Raw genomic sequence first — 22,287 nt, 5'->3', positions numbered from 1 at the left:
AACACAAAAATAAAGAAAACAACAATAAAATTATAAGACTAGATTCATATTCAACCATAATACTAAGAAAACATCCAAACCAATGTAAGCAATAATACTGTTTTATAACTTAAATAACTACAGAAGTTATTTTAGAAATATCATCCTTAGATGGACAACATATGAATTTATAGTGACTGTAGCTGGCTGGCGTAAAAACATGATTAATAAAAGCAGTTGATCAACATGCATTGTTTAGTGCAAAATTTCCCTATCTAACTAATAGTTTCTGATTTTTCTCAACTTTAATACAGATAACGTAGAATTAGTACTATTTTATTTTTAGAAAACTGTACTGATCCAAATCAGATTAGATTATAATGGATGAACAGGAATAAGAATATCTTTTGTGTTACCTAGTAGTAAACTCAACCACTAGTCTCTCTTGTGTAACCTCCAGATAGGCCAGAATCCTTGGACAGTTCCATAGAAACAGAGAGGGTGTTACCAAAATACTGATTCCCAATAGAAATCTCCTTGGAAACACCAATAAATCAGCATAATCTACTGATTACTTCCAGCTGGAAGTATGATGACACAGATGAAACCATGGTAATTCCCATGGTACTCATCCAAGCAATGAGGAATAAAGGATAAGAAATGAGGAGGAAAGAAAAAGGGGATAATCAACCCGTCGAGAGATTGGGTCTGATAAGGGTAGTTGATTGTTTTGGCTAGGTCCCATTGACATATTGTTCACTAATTGTCATAAACAAAATTATAAGTTTTTACCATAGAATATTTATTCATGAAATTAGGTTTGTACAAAATGAAGTAGCTACCTAGAAGCTAAGACATGAATCTCCCTGGGTATGTCAGGTAATGTTAAAAATACATGGGAAGAAATAAAGCACTACTTTTTTGAAATCAACAATAATTACCAAAAAAGAATGAGAGAACATTTATCAGGAAGATTTATTTCTGATACATACTTTGCCTAGATAAATAGAAACTACTATCAAGAGCTTTAGGCAGTAGTACTCATTCCTTAGTTTATTACAGTAGTCCTATAAATTAGACCAGTGGTGAATAACTCAAGAAAAATGTGCAGAATAGAGAATATTGTTATAAATTATCTGCTTAACTTTAAATTGTCTATTTTATTTTAATTGGTACTGACTTCTATGTTTATTAATACTAAAAAGGTACCAGCAGCAATGCTGGATGCAGTAAACTGCATCCAGCATTCTTTAACTTGAGTGATTTATAATTTATTAAACATTGCTTCAGCCACTGATAATTTATCCTTATTTCACAGCTATGAATTCCAGAATATTATTCCCTGAAGTCTTTCAGGAGTAGCAGAACCATCAAATTGGAAGGGAGTTAATTCCACTTAGTTGTCCTAGATAGATGGGTAAACTGCTGACCTTGTTTGTAGTTTTGTTTGTTTGTATAATAAAGATATGATCAAAAAGAGTATTTACAGAAATAAAATTGCAGTTTTCATCTTAAAAAAATAAACTCTCTCAAGTGCATTAGTTTTGAACTTTTTATCTACAGTATTTTATTGTCGACTTTGATAAATTTAATTTTTGTGTGGTGTATACAAAAGGTCATGTCACCCAAAACAGATATAATCCTACACTTGTAAGTTTGATGTTATAGGGTTTGTGGCTTGATAGATTTTTTCTTAAGACTGAACTAAACAAGGTCAAAACCCATAGATCACTTGATTTATCACCTCTCCATCTTTGACAATAGTTTTGCGGTAGTACATGCATATTTTTTTTTCAGGAGCCTATTATATATGTATCATGAAACATTATTTAATCAATCAATCTTATTCTGAATGACAAAATTATTATATGATTAATCTTTCCAACAATGATGTTCCAAATAAATCGACTGTTGTTCATTTAGACTCTAAATTTCATGAAATAAAAAATGGAGCTGATCACAAATATAGTGATTATCTGTTAGTGATATGTGATGAAGTTTGCGTGACAATCATCAGTAGTTTGTACATTCTCCAAGAAAGTCAATTAGGAAACTTTCTCGACAGACTGGATTTTTGGTCAGAGTTATTCACAAGGCGGCAAAAAAGCTTAAGTTATTTCCCTACAGAATTTGAGCAGTGCATGAACTGAAAGTATCTGAATTTTAACTGATAACTTAAGTACTGTAAGTGGTTCAAACATTTTGTTCAAAGTGGTATGCACCTTAAAAATGTTTTACATTCAAGTGAAGTGTGGTTTCATTTTTTGGGTATGTTAACAACCAAACCAATAGAATAAAGAGTTCTGAGAACCTTTAAATTTATTATGAAAGACCATTGCACTCTTTAAAATTGGTATTTGGTGCGTGAATTCACAATGACAAGTAGTTGAACCATTTTTTCACAGAAATATTAAATGCAGAATGTTATTCAGAAATTATTATAAATTTTGTAGCCTTGTTTGGTCTGAAGGGCAAGACTGATGGTACAAACAAAATGATACTGTATGCCAATTTGACTATGAATTTGTTATATGAATTTATCAATGAAAATATAACTTCCAACAAACTATGAACTCCATTACCTTCAGATCTCTAAGAAACAAATTTTGTTATTTATGATTATCTGAAACTCAAGAATCCAGATACTGTCTCAAGAATTCACATACTTTTAGGAAATTTGTAGTAAATATAAAAAACTGAGCTGACGCCTGTGTTAATCCTCTACGTGGATATTTTGTGCATTCATTGTGACACAAAAATAGAACAAAAGGTTCAATATAATTTACTTAGTATCTTGTATCAGACAATTAAATTAATCTTGTTTAATAAATATAGTTTGTGGAACACGTGGGTTGCATGATTATGAAAACACTTATGTACCCTGATACAACTTGAAATAATACATAATACTAAGATTGCAGTTAACATCAGTATACAGATGACAGATAAATAAACTTATTAAAACCCATGGTACAGTAGATTGCACAGTTTAATTTTATTTGAAAATAAATGTCCATGTTATCAAAATATTTTAGTTAAAATGGTTTAATTAATGGTTCCATCTCAAGACTAGTTGACTTAAGTTATGGCAAACCACTCTTAAACTGTGATATTGAATTTACAGTTTTTTCCTTAATTCAATATTACTTACTAAACTTTTAATGTATAATGCAGAGAGTAATTTTCTTTTCTTTATTACAGAAAACAGATATCATAATGGCATCATTAACTATGACTTCTGAAAGGGAAGAGGTTGTTGATTTTGTTGCACCATATTTTGAACAAGCCGGGTTTAGTATTGGTAAGCAAAAATAGTAGTTCATATACTAATAAAAATGAATTTCTGATTATTTTGGCTAACATTTCATATAGAGTGCATTCTTTCTGTGTAAATTATGTAGTCAACAAGAATCGGTTTTCATTATTTTTTACACAACACGTGATTGTTTAATACAACCTACATGAAAAATGTTCACATTTAGAAATGCAGAAAATATTTGTATATGCTGGTTCTTCAAAATTTATAATAGTTTAAAAAAATATATTTGATTACTATATAACTTTAACTATCCTAGCTATAGCTCTGCTGCAGCAGCATAGCTCTAAATAGTAAAGTATAGTGATCAGCCAAAATGTTTGGTATCAGGGTTTTTGCATATATTGATGTTTCAAGATACCCTTATCCAAAAAGTTTACAGAAATTTCTGGAAGGTGTATGCTTGTTGGCCAGTACTTTGAATAATATTATTCAAAGTTCAATATAAATATGTTCCCAGCTCAACATAAATATTTTAAATGGCTCAACAATTTATATATATATATATATATATGGATATACTCAATTTTGGATGGGCTAAGTGCTATGTGCAGTGTTTTATTGTATGGAAGTAAAGCAAGAATGATGAGGACGAGGAAATAGGACTGAACTGAGGCTTTTCAGATGTGAATACAGAGAAAGGTGAAAGGTGAATACAAAGAGATGGTTGGATAAAGTGAGCAATGAACTGGATAAGAATAAGGATTACTTATGCGGGAAGAATAAAAAGAAAACTATGACATGTGGTCACTGAGAATAGAATTTTGACAATTGCATTGGAAGGATTATTAACAAGAAAGGATCTGAAGAAGAAGAAGGATAAATTTAAAAATGAGATGATGATTGGAAATTACAAGGGATAAAGGATAAGGTTTGGTACAGAGCTGGTTGGAGGGGGACAGTAGAGGACAACCAGAACCAGAAAGGGACCTACTGCTACCAGGCAGATCACCACAGAATGAGATAAAACTCAATAAAATCTAAACTAGTATTAGAAACTTCTAAGGAGAGATAATGTATATAGCATTGTTTCTAAACAGAAATGAATACAATTATTATTTCTTTTCATTACCTGTACCGCTCATTCTATGACTATATGCAAATAAACCAGACGTTAACAAAGTGTCAAATTTAGACCTAAATATCACTTGTGTTTTGATGGACTTGAGTTTCTGATATGTAACAAAATGTCCATCTCAATAAAGAAGGCAATGGGGAAATCACTTCACTGCAAATTTTCCTTAGTAAACCTGGAATAAATACTTGTTATTCTAAAGAGTAACTACACCATTTTACGGAGTGAATTTTGCAACACATTGTTGCATATATTACATTTCTGCACCTGACAAACATTACAGCTATGCAATTAGTTCAATCTGTTCTTTCATACATATTTTTTTCAATATTTCATTAAGTTTTTTTTAAATTCCACATTCACTAACAATGAAATAATATGCACTAATTGAATTTTTTTCAGTAATGCGGAAACCAGTCCGTAAAACATCTCTATTCAAATTTATGACTGTACTAAGATTAGAGGTCTGGCTCAGTATTCTAGCATCACTTACAATAACCGGTATTATGATTTGGTTTCTTGATAAATATTCTCCATACAGCGCACAGAATAATAAACAACTCTATCCTTATCCTTGCAGGTATGATTTTAAAACTTATACAGTATAAACACAGTAATCTGAATTCCCAGTAATCTAAATAAGCATTATCCTAAAAAAAATATTTTTCATTGTTTAAATACACTTTCTTAAAGAAAAATCCTAGAATATTCAAAATATTAAACTAGTTTAATGACTGTACATTTTTATTACACTAATACAATATTATTTCTAGTATATAAAATAATACTATTTTTTTAAATATTTAATATTATTACATGACTGCTCAAAAAGGAGTGTAATTTATTTAGGGTATATGTATTATGTATGTTTGTTCCACCATAACACCTCAATGGCCAAACTGATTTAGATGAATGACCCCAAATACTTACTTACATTGCCGCGAGTGTCATAGGCTATATAAATATGTATGTATATATATATTTATAAATAAATGTAGTCATGAAGATTTGCTGGTTCAAGCAGAAACTTTAATGATTTGAATTAATGAACTGTGAACTGTGGGCCTCTATCACTGTGTTCGCTGGGTTTGAAATGAATGATTCAAATCAATCAAATAATATTTCAAAAATAAGAGAATTAACTTTATGTTAAATAGAATAAAATTAAATTAAAAAATTTCTGTTTAATAATAATGGGCTTCTTGTAGGAACTGTGTGTGAGACTATAGTGGTAAAGTGATGCAACAAACACTTCGTATGAGGCTAGACCAATCATAACCATCAACAGGTAACAAACATGGTGCCCCTGGGGCACTGTTTTGGGAGGTGCAATGGGGTGCTCGTATAATATCTTTGCAAATAATTGTCCAATTTTCAAAATTCAAACAGTATTTGTTAATAGGTTGAATGCTAACTTTTGCATGCGTCAGGTACACTCTTGGATCACAGTTATTTGGAAATGTTCTTATATCTTCACAATAAACTTTCCAATTTTCAAAATTCAAATGGGGCATTTGCTAACATAATATAAAATCACAAAGGAACCTAACCAGAACAAAAATTAACTAATATACTCATAAAAATCGAGTGGCCTGCGCTATGCCGAGACCAGCTTGAGCCCGGTGAGCTCCCGCAAATGGTCTTCCTAGAGTTTGATGACAGTACGATTAGAGTTAATGCTGTCGCCATCAGATTGAAGATCGAACCCACTATTGTCGAATTTGATGCTTTAGGGGTCACAGCAAAGTGGAACGACATATGCCACCACTAATATTGTGCTGGGCTTTTGACGGTGCATAAACTACAAGGGACTACTATCCTAGATAGAGTTTTCATAGATCTGGGCACTCGCATATTTGCCAAGGGCCCAAATCTTTGCCAAGGGTCTATGTAGCACTGAATCGCATTAGAAAATTGGAGAGTTTAGCCATTAGATGTTTGGATTCCAGAAAATTGCAGTATGATCTGCACGATAAAGTCTCTTGAGGAACTCAATCACTTGAGAAATCTGTAAGTTTAGATTGGTATACGCCGATTAAATAAATAAACTGAAATGTTTAGTTTTTCTCGTTTGGCTCAGTACGTTAAATATATTATATCCATAATTTTTCAAATAGTGTATTTTTCTTGATGATCACTAAAAAGTATTAAATAATAAAAACAATTAAAAAATATTTTAAAAACTCGACTGCCAAAAAAATAAATAAACTGAGATAATAAAATAAGATAATAAATTGTACAAACAAAAGAAAACAATAAAATAAAGGAAATAAAGGACTGAACATCGTTATCCACTATCTAATTAAATAAAATAATGGGTGACCAATCTCACCTTTCAGACAGTTTTAATTTGTTTAAATATATTTTTCTTGTTAAAGAAACAGCAAGCACTTAAGGTTGTCTAATGATTAAGTTCTCATCTGGTCTTACATCGATAAGAAAATATTTAAATGCAGTCAAGGGGGGAGGGCTCTGAATAGTAATTGTCCTACATTAAAGAACTCTGAATAGTAATTATTTTGTATTAAAGAGCCACCCAACTGCATTTAAATATATCCATTGAAAGACAAAATTTTCTTATCAACATAGCAGCTGGTGTGTACTTAATCATTAGACAACCTTAAATGCTTGCTATTTCAACAACATGAAAAATATATTGCTATTTCAACAACATGAAAAAATATAAAAACAAATTAAAACTGCCTGAATATTGATTGGTCACTCATTATTTTATTTAATTAAATACTTCATAACAATGTTTAGTCCTTTATTTCCATACCTTGTTTTCTTTTTTTTAGTTCGATCTATTGTTGTCATATTTTAGTTCAATTTATTTTTTGGCAGTCATGTTTTTTTAATTTTTATAATTGTTTTTATTATTTAGAATAATGTTATTTCTATAATAAAAAACAATAATAAAAATAAATATCCTACTTACATTGAAAAAAATTAATATTACACAATATTAATATTATATTTGATTTGACACCAATAGTGAAGGTTCATAACTACTGAAAATTATTGATTTAAAATATATTAATAGATTTCAACAAATGAAGACAAAAAATCTAACCAAAGAGTTAGATTTAACACCCAGTTATCTGGGTGTTAGATAAAAATAATAAAAAATATGATGATAATATAATAATGAAAAAAAAAACATAAATTTAATACTGTACAGGTTATTGTAAAGCACTTAAGAATTGTTTATCTGGAACAGATGAAAACAATCTTTCACTACTTTGTCATATATGCTGTACTGCATTTTCTTTAAAAATAAAAAAATAAAAAAACAAGGTTTTTTCAAGACAAAGAAGCCTAAATATTAATTATCTATACTGATTACATTATATAATGAAAAGTATATCTGGTGCAGTTGTATAAGATAAATATTAAGTTATAATACTCACCAGGTTGGTGTAGTGGTACACACGTCTTTGCAAATCAACAATTCTGAAATCGAGAGTTCGAATGTTTAAATCTTAGTAAAGGCAGTTACTTTTATATGGATTTGAATACTAGATCATGGATACTGGTGTTCTTTAATGGTTGTGTTTCAATTAACCACACATCTCAGAAATGGTCGACCTGAGACTGTACAAGACTACACATCACTTACACTCATACATATCATCCTCTGAAGTAATACCTGATGGTGATTCCTGGAGGCTAATCAGGGAAAAAATTAAGTCAATAATTTATCAATTTATGTAATATATTTACACCAGAAAAATCTTAATAGTTTTGTTAATTCTAATGAATCTGACATTATAAGTGTTCAGGTTATTGTGACTGTAGCATACATAAGTTGTTTTATTTTGCAAATTTTTAGTAAGCATAAATTGTACATCAGTAAGTTGTGAATGTAAAATAAAAAAAATTGAGTAATTACCCATGTGTTTTCATCTAATTTAAATGTTAATAAATAAATAAGTAATCTTTTTTCTATTAATATTTACAGCTAACCTTACTGTTTCTGGTTAGATGGTAAACAGGTACATCCAGGTTTAATTTAGATAAACTTGATGATGAGGTACCATTATTGTCTTACATAGAGCTTACAAAAATCCTAATCATTCCTGATTGAAATCAAATAAAATATCTGTAAAATCATTCTTAAAATTTTTGGAAATCTATTTAATTTTAAAAAAATTCAATGTAATATATAATTTATTCATTTATTCAGCTTGAATGAGTTCAACTGAGGATTTGTTCTTTTCCCATCATTGTGTGTTCATTAGTGCAGCCATCTCCAAATTTCTAGCATCGGTCTTACACAGCACTCTTATTTAATATTATTACTATAAACATGATGACTGTCAATGGATTCCAGCAATAGTTTATTCTTCTGCTTTAAAAATACAAAATTTGGCACACTGCTGGCAGGAGTTGTGATGGAAAATTCTAAATTTCACTGACTGATGATGCTTTATAAGAACTGAATGAAATGGATAACAGGTAGTCTTGAAAGATTATTATGAAGTAATTGTGGATATTGTATGTACTCTATATGCTATGGTAACCAGTTTATTTCAACAGCCAGTCAAAAATCAATTTCTGAACAATCTTTACACATTTACTGAATATACAATAAGCATCCAACAACTTTGTTTTCAAGTTAAAGCCAATAAAAAATTAAACAATGTAACACCCTTATAGGAATCCAATTTATGAGCTTAATTACATTTATTTGTTTATTTATTTTTTTATAAAAAATAGCCAAAAGCCAATACTTTCCACACTTTAAAAAAAAAATTAATAAAATTGGAAAAAAAGAGAATTTGCTATAAATCTTATAAACTACTTAGTTTGTGAGTAAACAGCTCAATCTTACCTTGTAAAAAGTAAACCGGTTGTATTTTGAATAAAAAACTAAAATATTACACTGCAGTTGGGCTGTCACTAATATTACTAATATAGTAATGCATCAGTTTGCTGCTAGGGATGTTATAATATTACATTATATCTTATATTATTATTGTTAGTGTGTGTATGTGTGTGTCACTACAGAACATGTACATTTAACGTAAGTATTACATGTATACTAATTAGTTTTCATGTTCAGAGCGGATTAGATTTGATTCTTCCAATCAAATCAAGGTGTAGATAGTCTTGTCGTTGCTTGTCATCAGGTCATCGTGGGTGCAGGAGTGATTAATCATAGGTCATGTCAGAAGGTAATCCATGCTTGGATCAGTCCACAGCAGTATCTTGTGCCTCCTGCAATATACCACCATTTAGTGAAATTTGTTTTCCATCCATCATTTCTGTTTGTAGACATTTTAAAAGGCAATTGTGAGCTTGAGCTGATATTTCTTGTAATGTCATGAAGGGTAGTGGGAACTAGATTTTGTCACATCTCTTTTTTGTATCTTTGAAGAGACAAGAAATGGTTCTGATGAACAAAGAAAGATCTTTCTCAGCTTCAAGCAGGTGTTTTGCTTTTCATGACCACAGACAGGATGATAAGGGACTGAATTCTGTCTCTCTTGCTTGCCTTCTGTCTCTAGATCTCTTTGTATTTATGGTGCAGGATCTCTTTGTATTCCAGTGAGGTGGTAGTTCTTCCCAGCAGGTGTAGGTCTAACAACATCCACAAATGATCTGAGACATCTCATTAGTTGCTTCATCCACTTGTTTTGTGTGTTGAGATTTGAATAATGGGACTTCCACATGTTTGACAACTTGCTGAGAAATCGTGGTGCTCATAAATATGTTGTCTGAGTTATAGACATGTTGCCATCTGCTGCAGTTAAAAACCGACAATAGCTTCAAGTCATGGATTAGTTTCAGTTTCTTTTGTTATACCTAGTTTTCAAGCTCTTCACCACTTGGAACTGTTTCACTGTATCTCCACAATATGCTCTGGTAATTGAAATCATGAACTTAATCTTCTGGTTTTGGAAGTTACAAGGATCATAAAATTTAAAATCTCCACTCAATGGCTTATATATTGAGACCACTTTGATGATTAGAATTTCAATATAATTACTGTAATCCATATCTACTGATTTGATGGCTGTGTCAGATTTTGGGTTTTCAATACTCATTGAAGTTGTCACAAGGGGTTATCTTGTAAAGGCCGTTTTTAGTACTCCTACTATCTTCACTCTTATTTCTTTCTTTTTTCATTTTGTGCTCTGGTTTTAGAAGGATTAGCCGACTTCAGTTGGTTCCAGGTGGCATTTGATTGCAGTTTAAAGTTATATGGCTTGTCTATCACCTATGACAATGTTCGTGTAACTCTTTTGTGTCCCCTGCATGTGTATTGAGGCTGTTGATTAACAATGTGAAGAGTTAATGTACAAAAAAACTTGGTGGGTAATTTATTATTTTATGAAATAATGTTAGTTTGATAAAATTATTTTAATATAAATATCAGTAACTGATTTTAGTATAAATACTATATCTGCATAAAGTTTTTGTATTATAGTTTTTATTAAAAATTCAACCTACTTATTTCTATGGAACAACTATGTCATTTTTTTTTTCAATATAAATATATACATATATATTTGTAAGAAATGCTTCACAATATTTATATCAGGACATTTTTCTATAATTTTTTTCACAAAAATTAGAAAGATATGAAAGTTTTGGCCATTTTTTACAGTATTTCATAAAAAATCATTTAATACTGGAACCACTCTTTTTAGATTTATTATGTAAAATTACACTTAAAATGATAAAATTATCCTTATAAACTAAATTTGCATAAGTATGGCAACATACTGTTTTAACCTTTGAGGACAAAAAGGGGAAAATTTTTGACTAGTGGTAACTTAAAATAATAGTTTTCAGGATCTAGAACATGTTTCATTATTGAAATAGATTACAAAAAAAAATTCTAGTGAAGTTCAACAGTATTTCTTATATAAATTTTTGATAAGACAAAAAACTCAAATATTCAATTACAAATTTATGAAATAGAAAGAAATAATTAATAATCTTTGCCAACAGGCATTTCACACTGAAAGAAAGCTTCTGGTTTGCATTAACTTCTTTTACACCTCAAGGTGGAGGTGAAGCACCTAAGGCATTAAGTGGAAGAACATTAGTAGCAGCATACTGGTTGTTTGTTGTACTAATGCTGGCCACATTCACAGCTAATCTTGCTGCTTTTCTTACTGTTGAAAGAATGCAGGTTAGTCTCATAAATTATTTTTTACATTGAAAGTTCTTAACTATCATATCAGAATATCATTAGAATTAGAAATCAAAAAAGTTTTGATATGTAATTTTATATAATTTATACACAACTGATGATGCGGGATCCTGCGAAAGTGCTATTGGAATAAAAAAAAATTATGTAAGTGTCATTTCATTTACTTTGTAATTCTATACTTGGGTTGTTCAACTTGGTTTTTGATTATAAAAAATACAATATATTGGTACAGAGGAATAAGGAAGAAGTAAGGAATAAGGAATAAGGTAAGAGGAATAAGGGTTTTGTAAGTATTGAGAATATCAAAAAAGTAAATATTGAAAAATCATTAATATATATATAAATAGTTACTATATATATGCTTAATTTAATAACGGCAGACAAACACTGTAGCAACTTAATGTGAGCTGGTGCACAGTATACGGATGCACTGATACAAGCATCACTACCGCTGCGCAGTTCTTTCACCACAGTGGCACTGCGGCTCCACCACTCTCATGCTCCAATAAAAGAGCTTGCACGAGAGTGAATTTTCAATTTATCGTCGACCTCCACCTGGAGAAGACCAAGAAGAAGAAGATGGAAGAAGACAGAAGTTCGAAGCAGCAGGCCTGGTCGGCCTGCTGCTTCGGCGAGGAAAAGGGGGGGGACCCAACTGCCGCTGAGGGAAAGCTTGGTCATGGTATTTTAGAAATGATTTGAGGGAATAAATGCCAACAGAAAGGTTGCTAGCCTCTTCCTTGAAAACAGGAAGGCATTCAATACAGTAAGACACAACATATTGTTAAATAAGTTTATGAATAATGTAGGTGTACAAAAAGTGTGGAACCATTCTTTTGCCAGTTTCCTGTCAAACAAGACACAAGAAGTACAGATATTGGACTCCCTGAGCGCAGCTGGATTTAGGGAAAATGGAGAACAGTATGTAAACATATACAAGCACAGAAAGATTATGAATTGTTAATTAATTCTACTAGGTTTTATTTTTTTTATAATTGTTAGTGCTGGTAACTCCCACATAAGGCAAACAATGAGGAAAGCTAATTTCTCAGGATTTTCTTTTTGTTTCTTCTAACATATTTATAAGAATTTACTTTCCTTTTTTTTAGTGTGTTCTGTTCAGTTAATTGTGTGAGAAGGAAGGTTAACTGTAATCAATGACTTCTGCTGAACAATCTTGTACATAAATAAATAAGTTTTGGTAAGCATGTACTCAGTTTAGGAGAAATAATTGTCTTATAGTATTATTATTTGCTACAGCACACAATAAATTTGTTTTGCTTTAACTAAATAACAAGAAAAGTGCTGTATTCAATGACTTTGGTTATACATATATAGATTAAACTTTTTTTTTTTATATATATATTAAGTTTTACAAGAAATAAATTATTATTATTACTAATATATACAGAGTGTAACAGGAGATGTTGGCCAAACTTTAGGAAATAATTTTGTTGAACAGAATAGTCTTATTCAAATACAAATCCACTTACGCAGTAAAATACAAGGTAGTCTTACCTCATCAAATAATTCTTTATTTTTTAATTGATAACACATTTCCAGAAGTACCACAACAATCATATTATATCATTTTACAAATAACAGAATTTAAAAAAAATGATATAATGAAATTAAGAATATGAATTTAAGTTCAATTTTAATGTAAAGTTTTAATGTCTGGTAGCAATTACAGCCCTGCTCATAGTTGTTATCAGGACAGATAATATCATCTGCTGTATGTACATTATTGATGGAAAAGGATTATTTAATATTTAATATAATATGTATATTATATATTGACAAAATTAAAATATTTAGTCATTATTGTTTCTTATTGTAGTCACCTGTTCAGTCATTGGATCAACTAGCAAGACAATCACGAATAAATTACACAGTTGTTGAAAACAGTGATGCTCAAAAATATTTCCAGAACATGAAAAATGCAGAAGATACATTGTACAGGTAACAAAAAATATTAATGCTGTATTGTAATGCTTTGCTTATTATAAGAAACAGATATCAATAGGGCAAGTATAAAAATGAAATAACGTACAATTTTCTTAAGGCTAAACTGTCAGAAATTCTTCAAATACCAGGGGAATAATTATCCTGAACTGTCACAATGGCATCACTAATGAATAACTATGCTCAAAATTGTAAATCATTTATTTTTATTTATCAATTTTGTAATGCTGCTGTAATCAAGGTTCTGACATTTTCTTATTTACTCTTTACCATTTAAATCAACTGAATAAAAATGGCCAACTCAATGTTGTCATAAAATAAAATCAGAAAAGACACAAATTAAACATATTATCTCATCATAAAGATGGATGAACAGATCTAAACTGCTTTATTTATATACACAAAATTTAAGTAGCACTAGAAAGAAAAATTGAAATACAAACAAAGTAATGTTAACCATTTGTTTAAGTTACACTCTCCATGTTTATGATTAGATTAAATTAAAATTATAAATAATATTTATAATAATAATCAATTTTTCATTTTTTTTCAGAATGTGGAAAGAGATAACACTTGATAGTTCAAGTGTTCAAACACAATATCGTGTCTGGGATTATCCAATTAAAGAACAATATGGTCATATTCTCCAAGCAATTGAAAGAACTGGTCCTGTTCCTAATTCTTCTGTTGGGATTAAGAAGGTAACATTTACATAAATTGCATTTTATAACTTTTAGAAATACATGAAAAAATTCAAAATTGCTTACTTAAATAAAATAGAATGTACAATTTACATTTATAAGAATACAACTAATTAAATCTACATAACAGAAAAGTCAACATGATTACAATAAACACAGAAAAAACACATTCCATTCTAAAAAAAAATCTATACAAAGTTATTTTTCACAGAAACAGTTTAATTATATTTACTAAATTGGTCAAAATAACTGAATATATGCATAACTGCCAAAAACCAAAAGTATATTTTTGTAACCAATTACAGGGATGTTTGAATTATTGTTTACAGTGTTAACTATTTTTTGATTACTGTAAATGAGTAAATATAATCTTTACTGAATTTAGGCCATATGTAATTCTTACAAATTTCATAATGTAAACAGATTATCACTGATGATGTAATGCAGATTATCACTGCATTTCTAGAATTCATATTTTCTGTATTAAACAACTCTAAAGATAATACTTTATCATAAACTAACATATTAGGAGCACTACTACGACTGACAATGAATGCTGTAACTAAATCACATTTATTACCAAATAATATTTAACATTTTGTTGTAGAATTTCATTTAGAATAATGTGCAGGAAACACTCTCCAAATAAAATCTAGAGTGAATTATTTTAGTTTATTTTTAAGTATTTTATGGGACAAAAATTTCAGTAAAATTATTTCCTGAATAATTCCTAAATACCTCTGCATGTATCCATTGAACAAAAATTAAAATGATGAAGAATTGGCAGATAGTGGGCTATATTGCAACAACAGGTTACAATATAGTCTATAATATTCTACCTAGCCTTCTGAGGTACACACACACAGCTAGTTGCAAGGTCCCGTATCAAAAATCATACATAACATGGCTATGGAAAACAGCATGACAGACAATAAATCTACTTGACTGTTCTTCCCTTTGTTTTTTACCAGATTTATTCAATTTCTAACAAACAGTATCAATATGCTACTTCTAGGTGAGTTAGGAATCAAAATGTAACTTAAAAACCGTGCACACTAACCAGCATGATAAGCATATCTGGTTTCTTTTGCAATCAACAGCTCTTTATTTAATATGAATCTATTACTGAAAACCAGGCTTTGACATGGTAAAGTGAAAAAAAATAGATTCCAAAATCACATTATCACCTCTTCTACCTCTATTCAATAAAGTAGTGTCAATTGCTTACAAGAGAGCATAATCATACAGACAAGATCACTGACCATAATCAGAGATAGAAATAGATAAAGTATAGTCATGGGGCACACCATATTCCCAATTTACCAGAGACTGCTGACAAGTAACAGTTTAAAAGGTCTCTAAATGTCAGAAATCAATGTAATCTGTTAAAAAGTGTTTACTTAAAATGAGTTTCATAAAAGTATTTTTCATAATTTTAAAGTATTAATTTTGATCATCCCTGAAATGATGGGGCTAAATTATTATAATTTTTCATATTTATTTAATGAAGTGGTTAAGGAATTATTCTAATCTTAAAAACTTTTTGTGAGTTAGAACACAATGAAGCCTCCCACAAAATAAGGTCATATTTAATACATGGCAAAATGAGACTATATCAAGTGATAGTATTAAAATGTCATAATTATAGAGCATCTAGAACATCATATTTTTAAAACTAAACTATAAACTTCACAAACAGAAAAAATATAAAGAAAACTATCATAAGAATATTATTAATATTCCTTTTTTATAACTAAATTTGTTATTATACTCGTATATTTAAATCAAAATACACTAATAGGTTCTAGAAAGTGAAGATGGGGAATTTGCATTGATTCATGACTCACCTGAGGTTCGATATATAATTACCCAAAACTGCAATTTGACTGAAATAGGTGATATATTTGCTGAACAACCACTTGCTGTAGCAGTGCAGCAGGGCAGTCAACTTAATGAAGAAATCAGCAGAAGGTATGTATTTACATCATCGTTTTTATTTTTTATTTTTTACATGTTTACCTGAAAGTACAATATTCACTTATTTTACAGCATTATGAAATGGACAGCTTTGGTATTAATATGAAAAATAATCACAACTATTTTTTATCTTATAAATTTTGTCTGTATTATGTTCAGATCATAAAAAAATTTGTAATTATTGATTGTTATATTGACCTGCTACAAACCAGTGTACTTCTTTAAACCATTAACAACTTAATTGAGATCTACTATTTAAAAAAAATTCCTGGTCAGTCAGAATAATAGCAACATATTTTTAAATGAAAATATCTCTTGTTTTCGAAAACCTTTAAAATTCCTCTCATTTTATAATCAACTAATCTTTGTTTTCAAATATTAACAGTTAAAATTTGGTGACCAACTTTGCTTTTTGAAATAGAACTAACTCTCATGCAATCTACGATTTCAATATTTATAATGGCTGGTTTCATTCAGGTGAATGATTTTTATAGTTAATATTTTGAGTTATTTATAATGTTCTTTGACATCGTCATTGCCATTAAACTTCTTACACACAGCACCTCTCTGATTGGACCAAACAAGTGAAAATTCAATGGGCCAAGTCAGGAATGTATGAGTGATGAGGTAGTATTTCTAAGTGCAATTTGTTGATAGTTTCTTAAGTTACCTGAGTTATGCGAGGCAAAGCGTTATCGTGAAGCAGAATGATGCCTTTGAGCTGAGATAGAGAGGATTTTTTAATACTACTGGCTTCACCTTGCTGATAAACATGTCAATAATATGTCATCATGATATGTCCTGCTGATGATTTTCTTGACAGATGAACTTGTGTGCTTCCATTCCAAGCACTGTGTTTTTGATTTGGGTTCATATTGGTGAATCCATAAATCATCACAGGTTACAGTACTGTCCAAAAAAGCATCACCTTCCTGCTGATATTGTTGTTCAGCTCTGTGCACATGCAAACTCTTGTCTTCTCATGGTGATTTGTTGATTCTCTTGGAGCCCATCTTGTGTTGTTTTACAATACTTCAACTTGTTGGTAGCAATGTTATGAACTGTACTGACATGCAATCGTAATTTTTCAGCTAAAGTCCCAACTGAAATCAGTTTGTCTTCTTGGATGAGAGAGTCTATGCCCTGTGAATTTCAAGCCCTGTGTTGAAACTTCAATTGGATGTCCAGAATGATATACATCAATCACTGAACTTTGACTGCCTTTAAATTTTTTTACTCACTTGTAAAAATTTCTGCAGTTCAAATAACTTTGTCCATATTGTTTGGTCATAAGAGAGTAAATATTGATTGGTTTATCACCTTTAGAAAGCAAAATCAGAACAGATTTTACTCAAACAGCTGATCAAAAGTCATCACAGAGTTACTAACTTTCTGAAAGTATCAAAATCCACTCCCAACTGTTTTGGCTTCACAGCTATTTGTGTAGCTAATTATTGAATGACCCTTGTATTAAGACACAATTTTTATAAATAAGTTTGTAAGCAATTTTTATACAGAAAACTGTACAAATTGAGTTAAAAACCATTTTTGAAATATTTGCAGAATCTTGGACTTACAAAAAGATCGGTACTTTGAATCATTAACAGCAAAATACTGGAATTCGTCAAATAAAGGTACCTGTCATAATATTGATGATAATGAAGGAATTACTTTAGAAAGTTTGGGTAAGATTCTTATTTTTGCATTCATTTATAAAAATTAACGGTAAAATCGTAACTCGCATTGATAATATTCTTATTTTATATGATCTAAATAAAAAACAAACCTATGAGTTTGAGTTTTCTTTAAATCAAAAGAAATTGCTATTTGTGAAGGAGCTTGTGTTCCTTGACAAGCAGATGTTATAGTTGTTGGATACGTAAAGAGAAGCTAGAATAAGTTTTTTTTATTGGAAGGTGTTACAGTCTTTTCAGTAATTGTATAAAAGTACTTTAACAAATACACCAGAATTTTATTTGCTGATATATTTTTAAATGCATTGATGAAGAGGTAAACTGTAAAAAAAGAAGATAACAGCTTTAAGGCATCTGAAGTTAGATAATTTAACATTAGAAGGAAGTATATAAAGTAAAATCTGCAAAGAAAAGCAAGCATTAGAATACATAAAGACTTTAAATGAGGATGAAATAAGTTTGGTAAACATAAAAAAAAAAAATATAGACCAGAAAGAAATGGATAAGTGTATCTCAGCAGGGTAATGTCAGATTTTTATAAAACAAAAGATTACTTTTCTAATTTTATTTAAGATACTCAAATTGCATAAATGTCCATCAATTTCATGACAAAATAAGAGTTCTGTTTTGATATTTTAAAGAAAATATCTGAATGCAAACTGCTACAAGCATTTACTTTATTATAGAAAAAATGCAACTTCTCTTTATAATTAAAGTGATAAGAGACAAAAGTTACAGCAGTAGCTCTATAACTTTGCTTCGGGGTTATTATTGGTTAATAATCATAACACTAACAGACTTGTGTATATAAAATCCATTTTCACTGATATTAAAATTTCTACCGCTTAATATCTTCGATACAGATTATTCTAATTAAATTTTGACATCAGGCAGGCAAATTAATATTAGCCTTGGCATTTTAAAAATAAAAAAAAGAGCACATATGAGTAATAGTATTTTTAAAGAGCAGTATATCTTTTTTATGATTGAAAATAATCTATCCTTTCATAGGCTAGCATCACTTAATTAACCGGGCGATGATAACGACCAATCGTTTTTCGCCCTAAAAAAATAAAAAAATAAAAATCACTTAATTAAATAGCAAAAATTATTGTTATTTATATGTTTAACAAATTTACAGCACCATATTTTTCTTTGGCATTATTGCTCTTTATAAAATGACACAAATCTTACTTTTCAACTACATCATGTACTGTTGGTATATGATTAAATTATAACAGTACCTCAACTACATAAGCTAAGTAATCTGAAGTTTATTGATCAGCTTGATGAATTGCGAAAACAATTGAAAAATTTATAAACTCATTTTCAAAATATGGGGAAACTATTTCCCCATTTTCAGAACTAATTAAGCATTGACTTCTTAAGTGAAAATACTGGGAACATGTTAATAGCATCTATCTTAAATTATTTTTATCATTAAGATTCAATCAAATAAATAAAATTAATATCTAATAACAAATGAAATGAATATGTCATATTTTTGTCAAATTTACTTTGTTTGTAAACTCCATATTGTTCAAGTATCTTGTAATTATGATTTTAAAAAGCAGTGTTTTTATATTACACACAATAACAGAATCAACCTTTGGAAATCTTCTCAAATAAATAATACACATGAATAGATATAACCACAAAATTGTAAATTCTGCTTATTATGCATGGCCAACACACTTGAACAATATAAAATTTACTAACATACTAAATTAAAAAAAAGCCTGGTAAGTTATGCAACTTTTGCTACAAGGTCCACTTAGAAGCAAAATTGCTAATAATACTATTTTGTTTCAAATATCTTAAGATTCTTTAATAATTTTGTAGATTCACTTTAGCATATTATCAACTATTACGTTTTCTTGCTAATGAAATCCCATTGCTCTCTGATTTTCTGAGAAATAATGTTAATCGATGTGTTTATGGCTTCACATAAGTAGCTTTTATTTTAATAAAACCATACATTTTGTATGGGATTAAGATCTAGGTTTTGTAGTTGCCAATCTAAAGTATCAAATTTGTGATCATTGAGCCAATTCACAACTAATTTCAGTACTTTTAGGGCCTCAACCCTGTTGAAAAATAATATTGTTTCTTACAATGGCATATTATTAGTTAATATAATAATTTAAATATACATCTTAATTCACAATCCCATCCGAGAAATATTTAAGCTTCTTCTTATAGTCCAGTCCATTACTTATACTTGAAGCAAAAGAACTGCTTCTTCTGTTTTTTCTAAAATTTTACCAGTTTAAATAGCCAATAAACTTAGTTTTTTATTATAGTTAAGCAAGTGTTTGTGTAGCCTGAGATGATAATTTACTAATTTGTCTGATCTGGGTAAAATACTTTAAATTGGCAACTATACAGCCTAGATCTGGGTTTTAATATTGAATTATGTAAAATATTATTCTATTATTTGAGTAAAATTCTGAAATATGGAACCAACAGTGACTGTATTTCCCCACCCCTTTGACCAATTGTAACCAAATTGCAGCAATGACCCAATATTCAGAAGCCCATCATACAGACTTTCATAAAAATCAAATGATCCAGCCTGAAGATATCAAGAGATACAATAACTGCAAAAAATTAGGCTTATTATCCCACACTCCTGAATGAAATTGCTTTAATTCATAACCAAAGTAATATATTAGAGAAATGAGATCACCTATTATTACAGAAATGTGACTTCAGTCCTGAAATTTCAAAACAGGAAAAAGAGTTCCCTTCCTCTTTATGGGGATTTCAATAAGGCCAAACACTATCAGAAAATACCTTAGCTAACTAAGGGCCATTAAATTATTTGAAAAATTTCACCTAGCCTTTGGTTAAAATTTTGAGTTTTAGGACCTGTGAAGTTTATACCTCCATACTTTTCTGCTGCCCCCTTGACTGATTATAACAAAATTAAATGGAATAAATGCTCTGTATATGGTAATCAACTATGACTAGGCATGAACCTAAGTTCATCCATATTGATTTATGTAGTCTGAAGATATCAAGTAAAAATAAATCCAACATTCATACATACAACCTTTCAAATTACGTCAATACTAAAATTGTTTTTTTTTGTATTTTTGTTAAGGTGATCATGAAACATCAAGATCTGTAAAACTCCAGCATGCAAAATCTGATCCAATTAGGATACTTTCTCTTGTATGGTATACTGTATTACTAGGCAGTAGAGCTATACAGCCCACAAATATATATAGTTCAAATATATTATTCACTTATAAGTGAATATTATGTTTTTTCACCCCCCCCCCCCAATCACTACTGTATATAATAGAGGGGTTGTTTCTTAACCATTTTCCGATGTGTACTATTAAAAAAAGTGTTACCAGTTAATCCACTATAAATAGTACTTCATAATTAGCTATGAAACCATTCTCTGGAAGAACAGTTTTCATATAATTTTGAGAATGAGCCATTAATATTTTTTTCTATTTTGTACATTGAAGTTATCCAACTTTAATAATTATTAAATGATTACTCAGTAAAATTAACTATTCATATACTATATAATTATGATATCTTAGTTCAAAAACAACCAAACTAAAAATTGTTTAAACTAAGGAAAATTTTATATTCATAATGAATTATCAATAAAGTTTTTTTTTTTATTTGTACCATATTTGATATAAAAAAATTAAATCTTAAAATTTATCACTTAACATAACTTGACAGTCAAACCCAAAATAATCAATATTAATTTTTCTGCATGAAACATATTCTACAAACATTTCATCCTATAAAACTTTAATGCATTAGAAGCTAACTCAAAAATCAATAATTGTATATTTCCTATTACTTTCAGGTGGAGTTTTTATAGCTACATTATTTGGATTGGGATTAGCAATGTTCACATTGTGTTTAGAAATTATTTATAATAAAAGAAAGAAAAGTAAAAAAATGATTCCTGAAAAGTTTCATGAAAATGTACACTTGGCAATGTTCTCAAAAAATGAGTTTGGACCACCTGTGAAGCAACGATCAAATATTATTAAACCAAATGTGACATACATATCTGTATTTCCTCACTCTCAGTTATATTAAAGTGAAATAAAAATATATTTGACGGCCAGTTGAGATTATTTATTAAATGAGATTAGTTGAATTACACTGTTCTGAAAACACTGGACTTATTTAAAAAGTTAATCTATACAGTTTGGTCATTTGATAAACTGATATAAGCAATTTTTTTAAATCTTTCAAGAGGTTCATTTAAATTTAGAACTGAATCTCATCCTAGAATTAGATTTGACATCTTACTAGACATGTATGTAAAATGTCTGTTTGTCACTTTTAAATTATATTGAACTGTATAAATAAATAAAAAGTAGAAATTCTTAAATCAACTTGCCAATTTTTTCTTACTTCAAAATTCATATTTT

The 22,287-nt window shown here is 29.4% G+C and overlaps 1 protein-coding gene across 1 annotated transcript in view; it reads left to right on the top strand.

Moving 5' to 3' along the window:
- The window catches only part of LOC142320873 (ionotropic receptor 25a-like), a 31,556-nt gene extending 9,529 nt beyond the window's left edge, over positions 1-22,027 (top strand). Inside the window, exons 4-11 of the mRNA XM_075358851.1 lie at positions 3,181-3,280; positions 4,773-4,950; positions 11,331-11,514; positions 13,376-13,497; positions 14,054-14,201; positions 16,003-16,172; positions 17,742-17,863; positions 21,711-22,027. Coding sequence (XP_075214966.1) covers positions 3,181-3,280; positions 4,773-4,950; positions 11,331-11,514; positions 13,376-13,497; positions 14,054-14,201; positions 16,003-16,172; positions 17,742-17,863; positions 21,711-21,949 — 1,263 coding nt within the window. The 3' untranslated portion in view covers positions 21,950-22,027. The remainder of the gene's footprint in view (positions 1-3,180; positions 3,281-4,772; positions 4,951-11,330; positions 11,515-13,375; positions 13,498-14,053; positions 14,202-16,002; positions 16,173-17,741; positions 17,864-21,710) is intronic.
- The last annotated feature ends 260 nt before the right edge of the window (positions 22,028-22,287 follow it).

Source organism: Lycorma delicatula, chromosome 3 (genome assembly GCF_047948215.1).
Source record: "Lycorma delicatula isolate Av1 chromosome 3, ASM4794821v1, whole genome shotgun sequence".
NCBI classification, from domain to species: Eukaryota; Metazoa; Arthropoda; class Insecta; order Hemiptera; family Fulgoridae; genus Lycorma; species Lycorma delicatula.
This window is presented reverse-complemented; position numbering and strand designations above follow the sequence as displayed.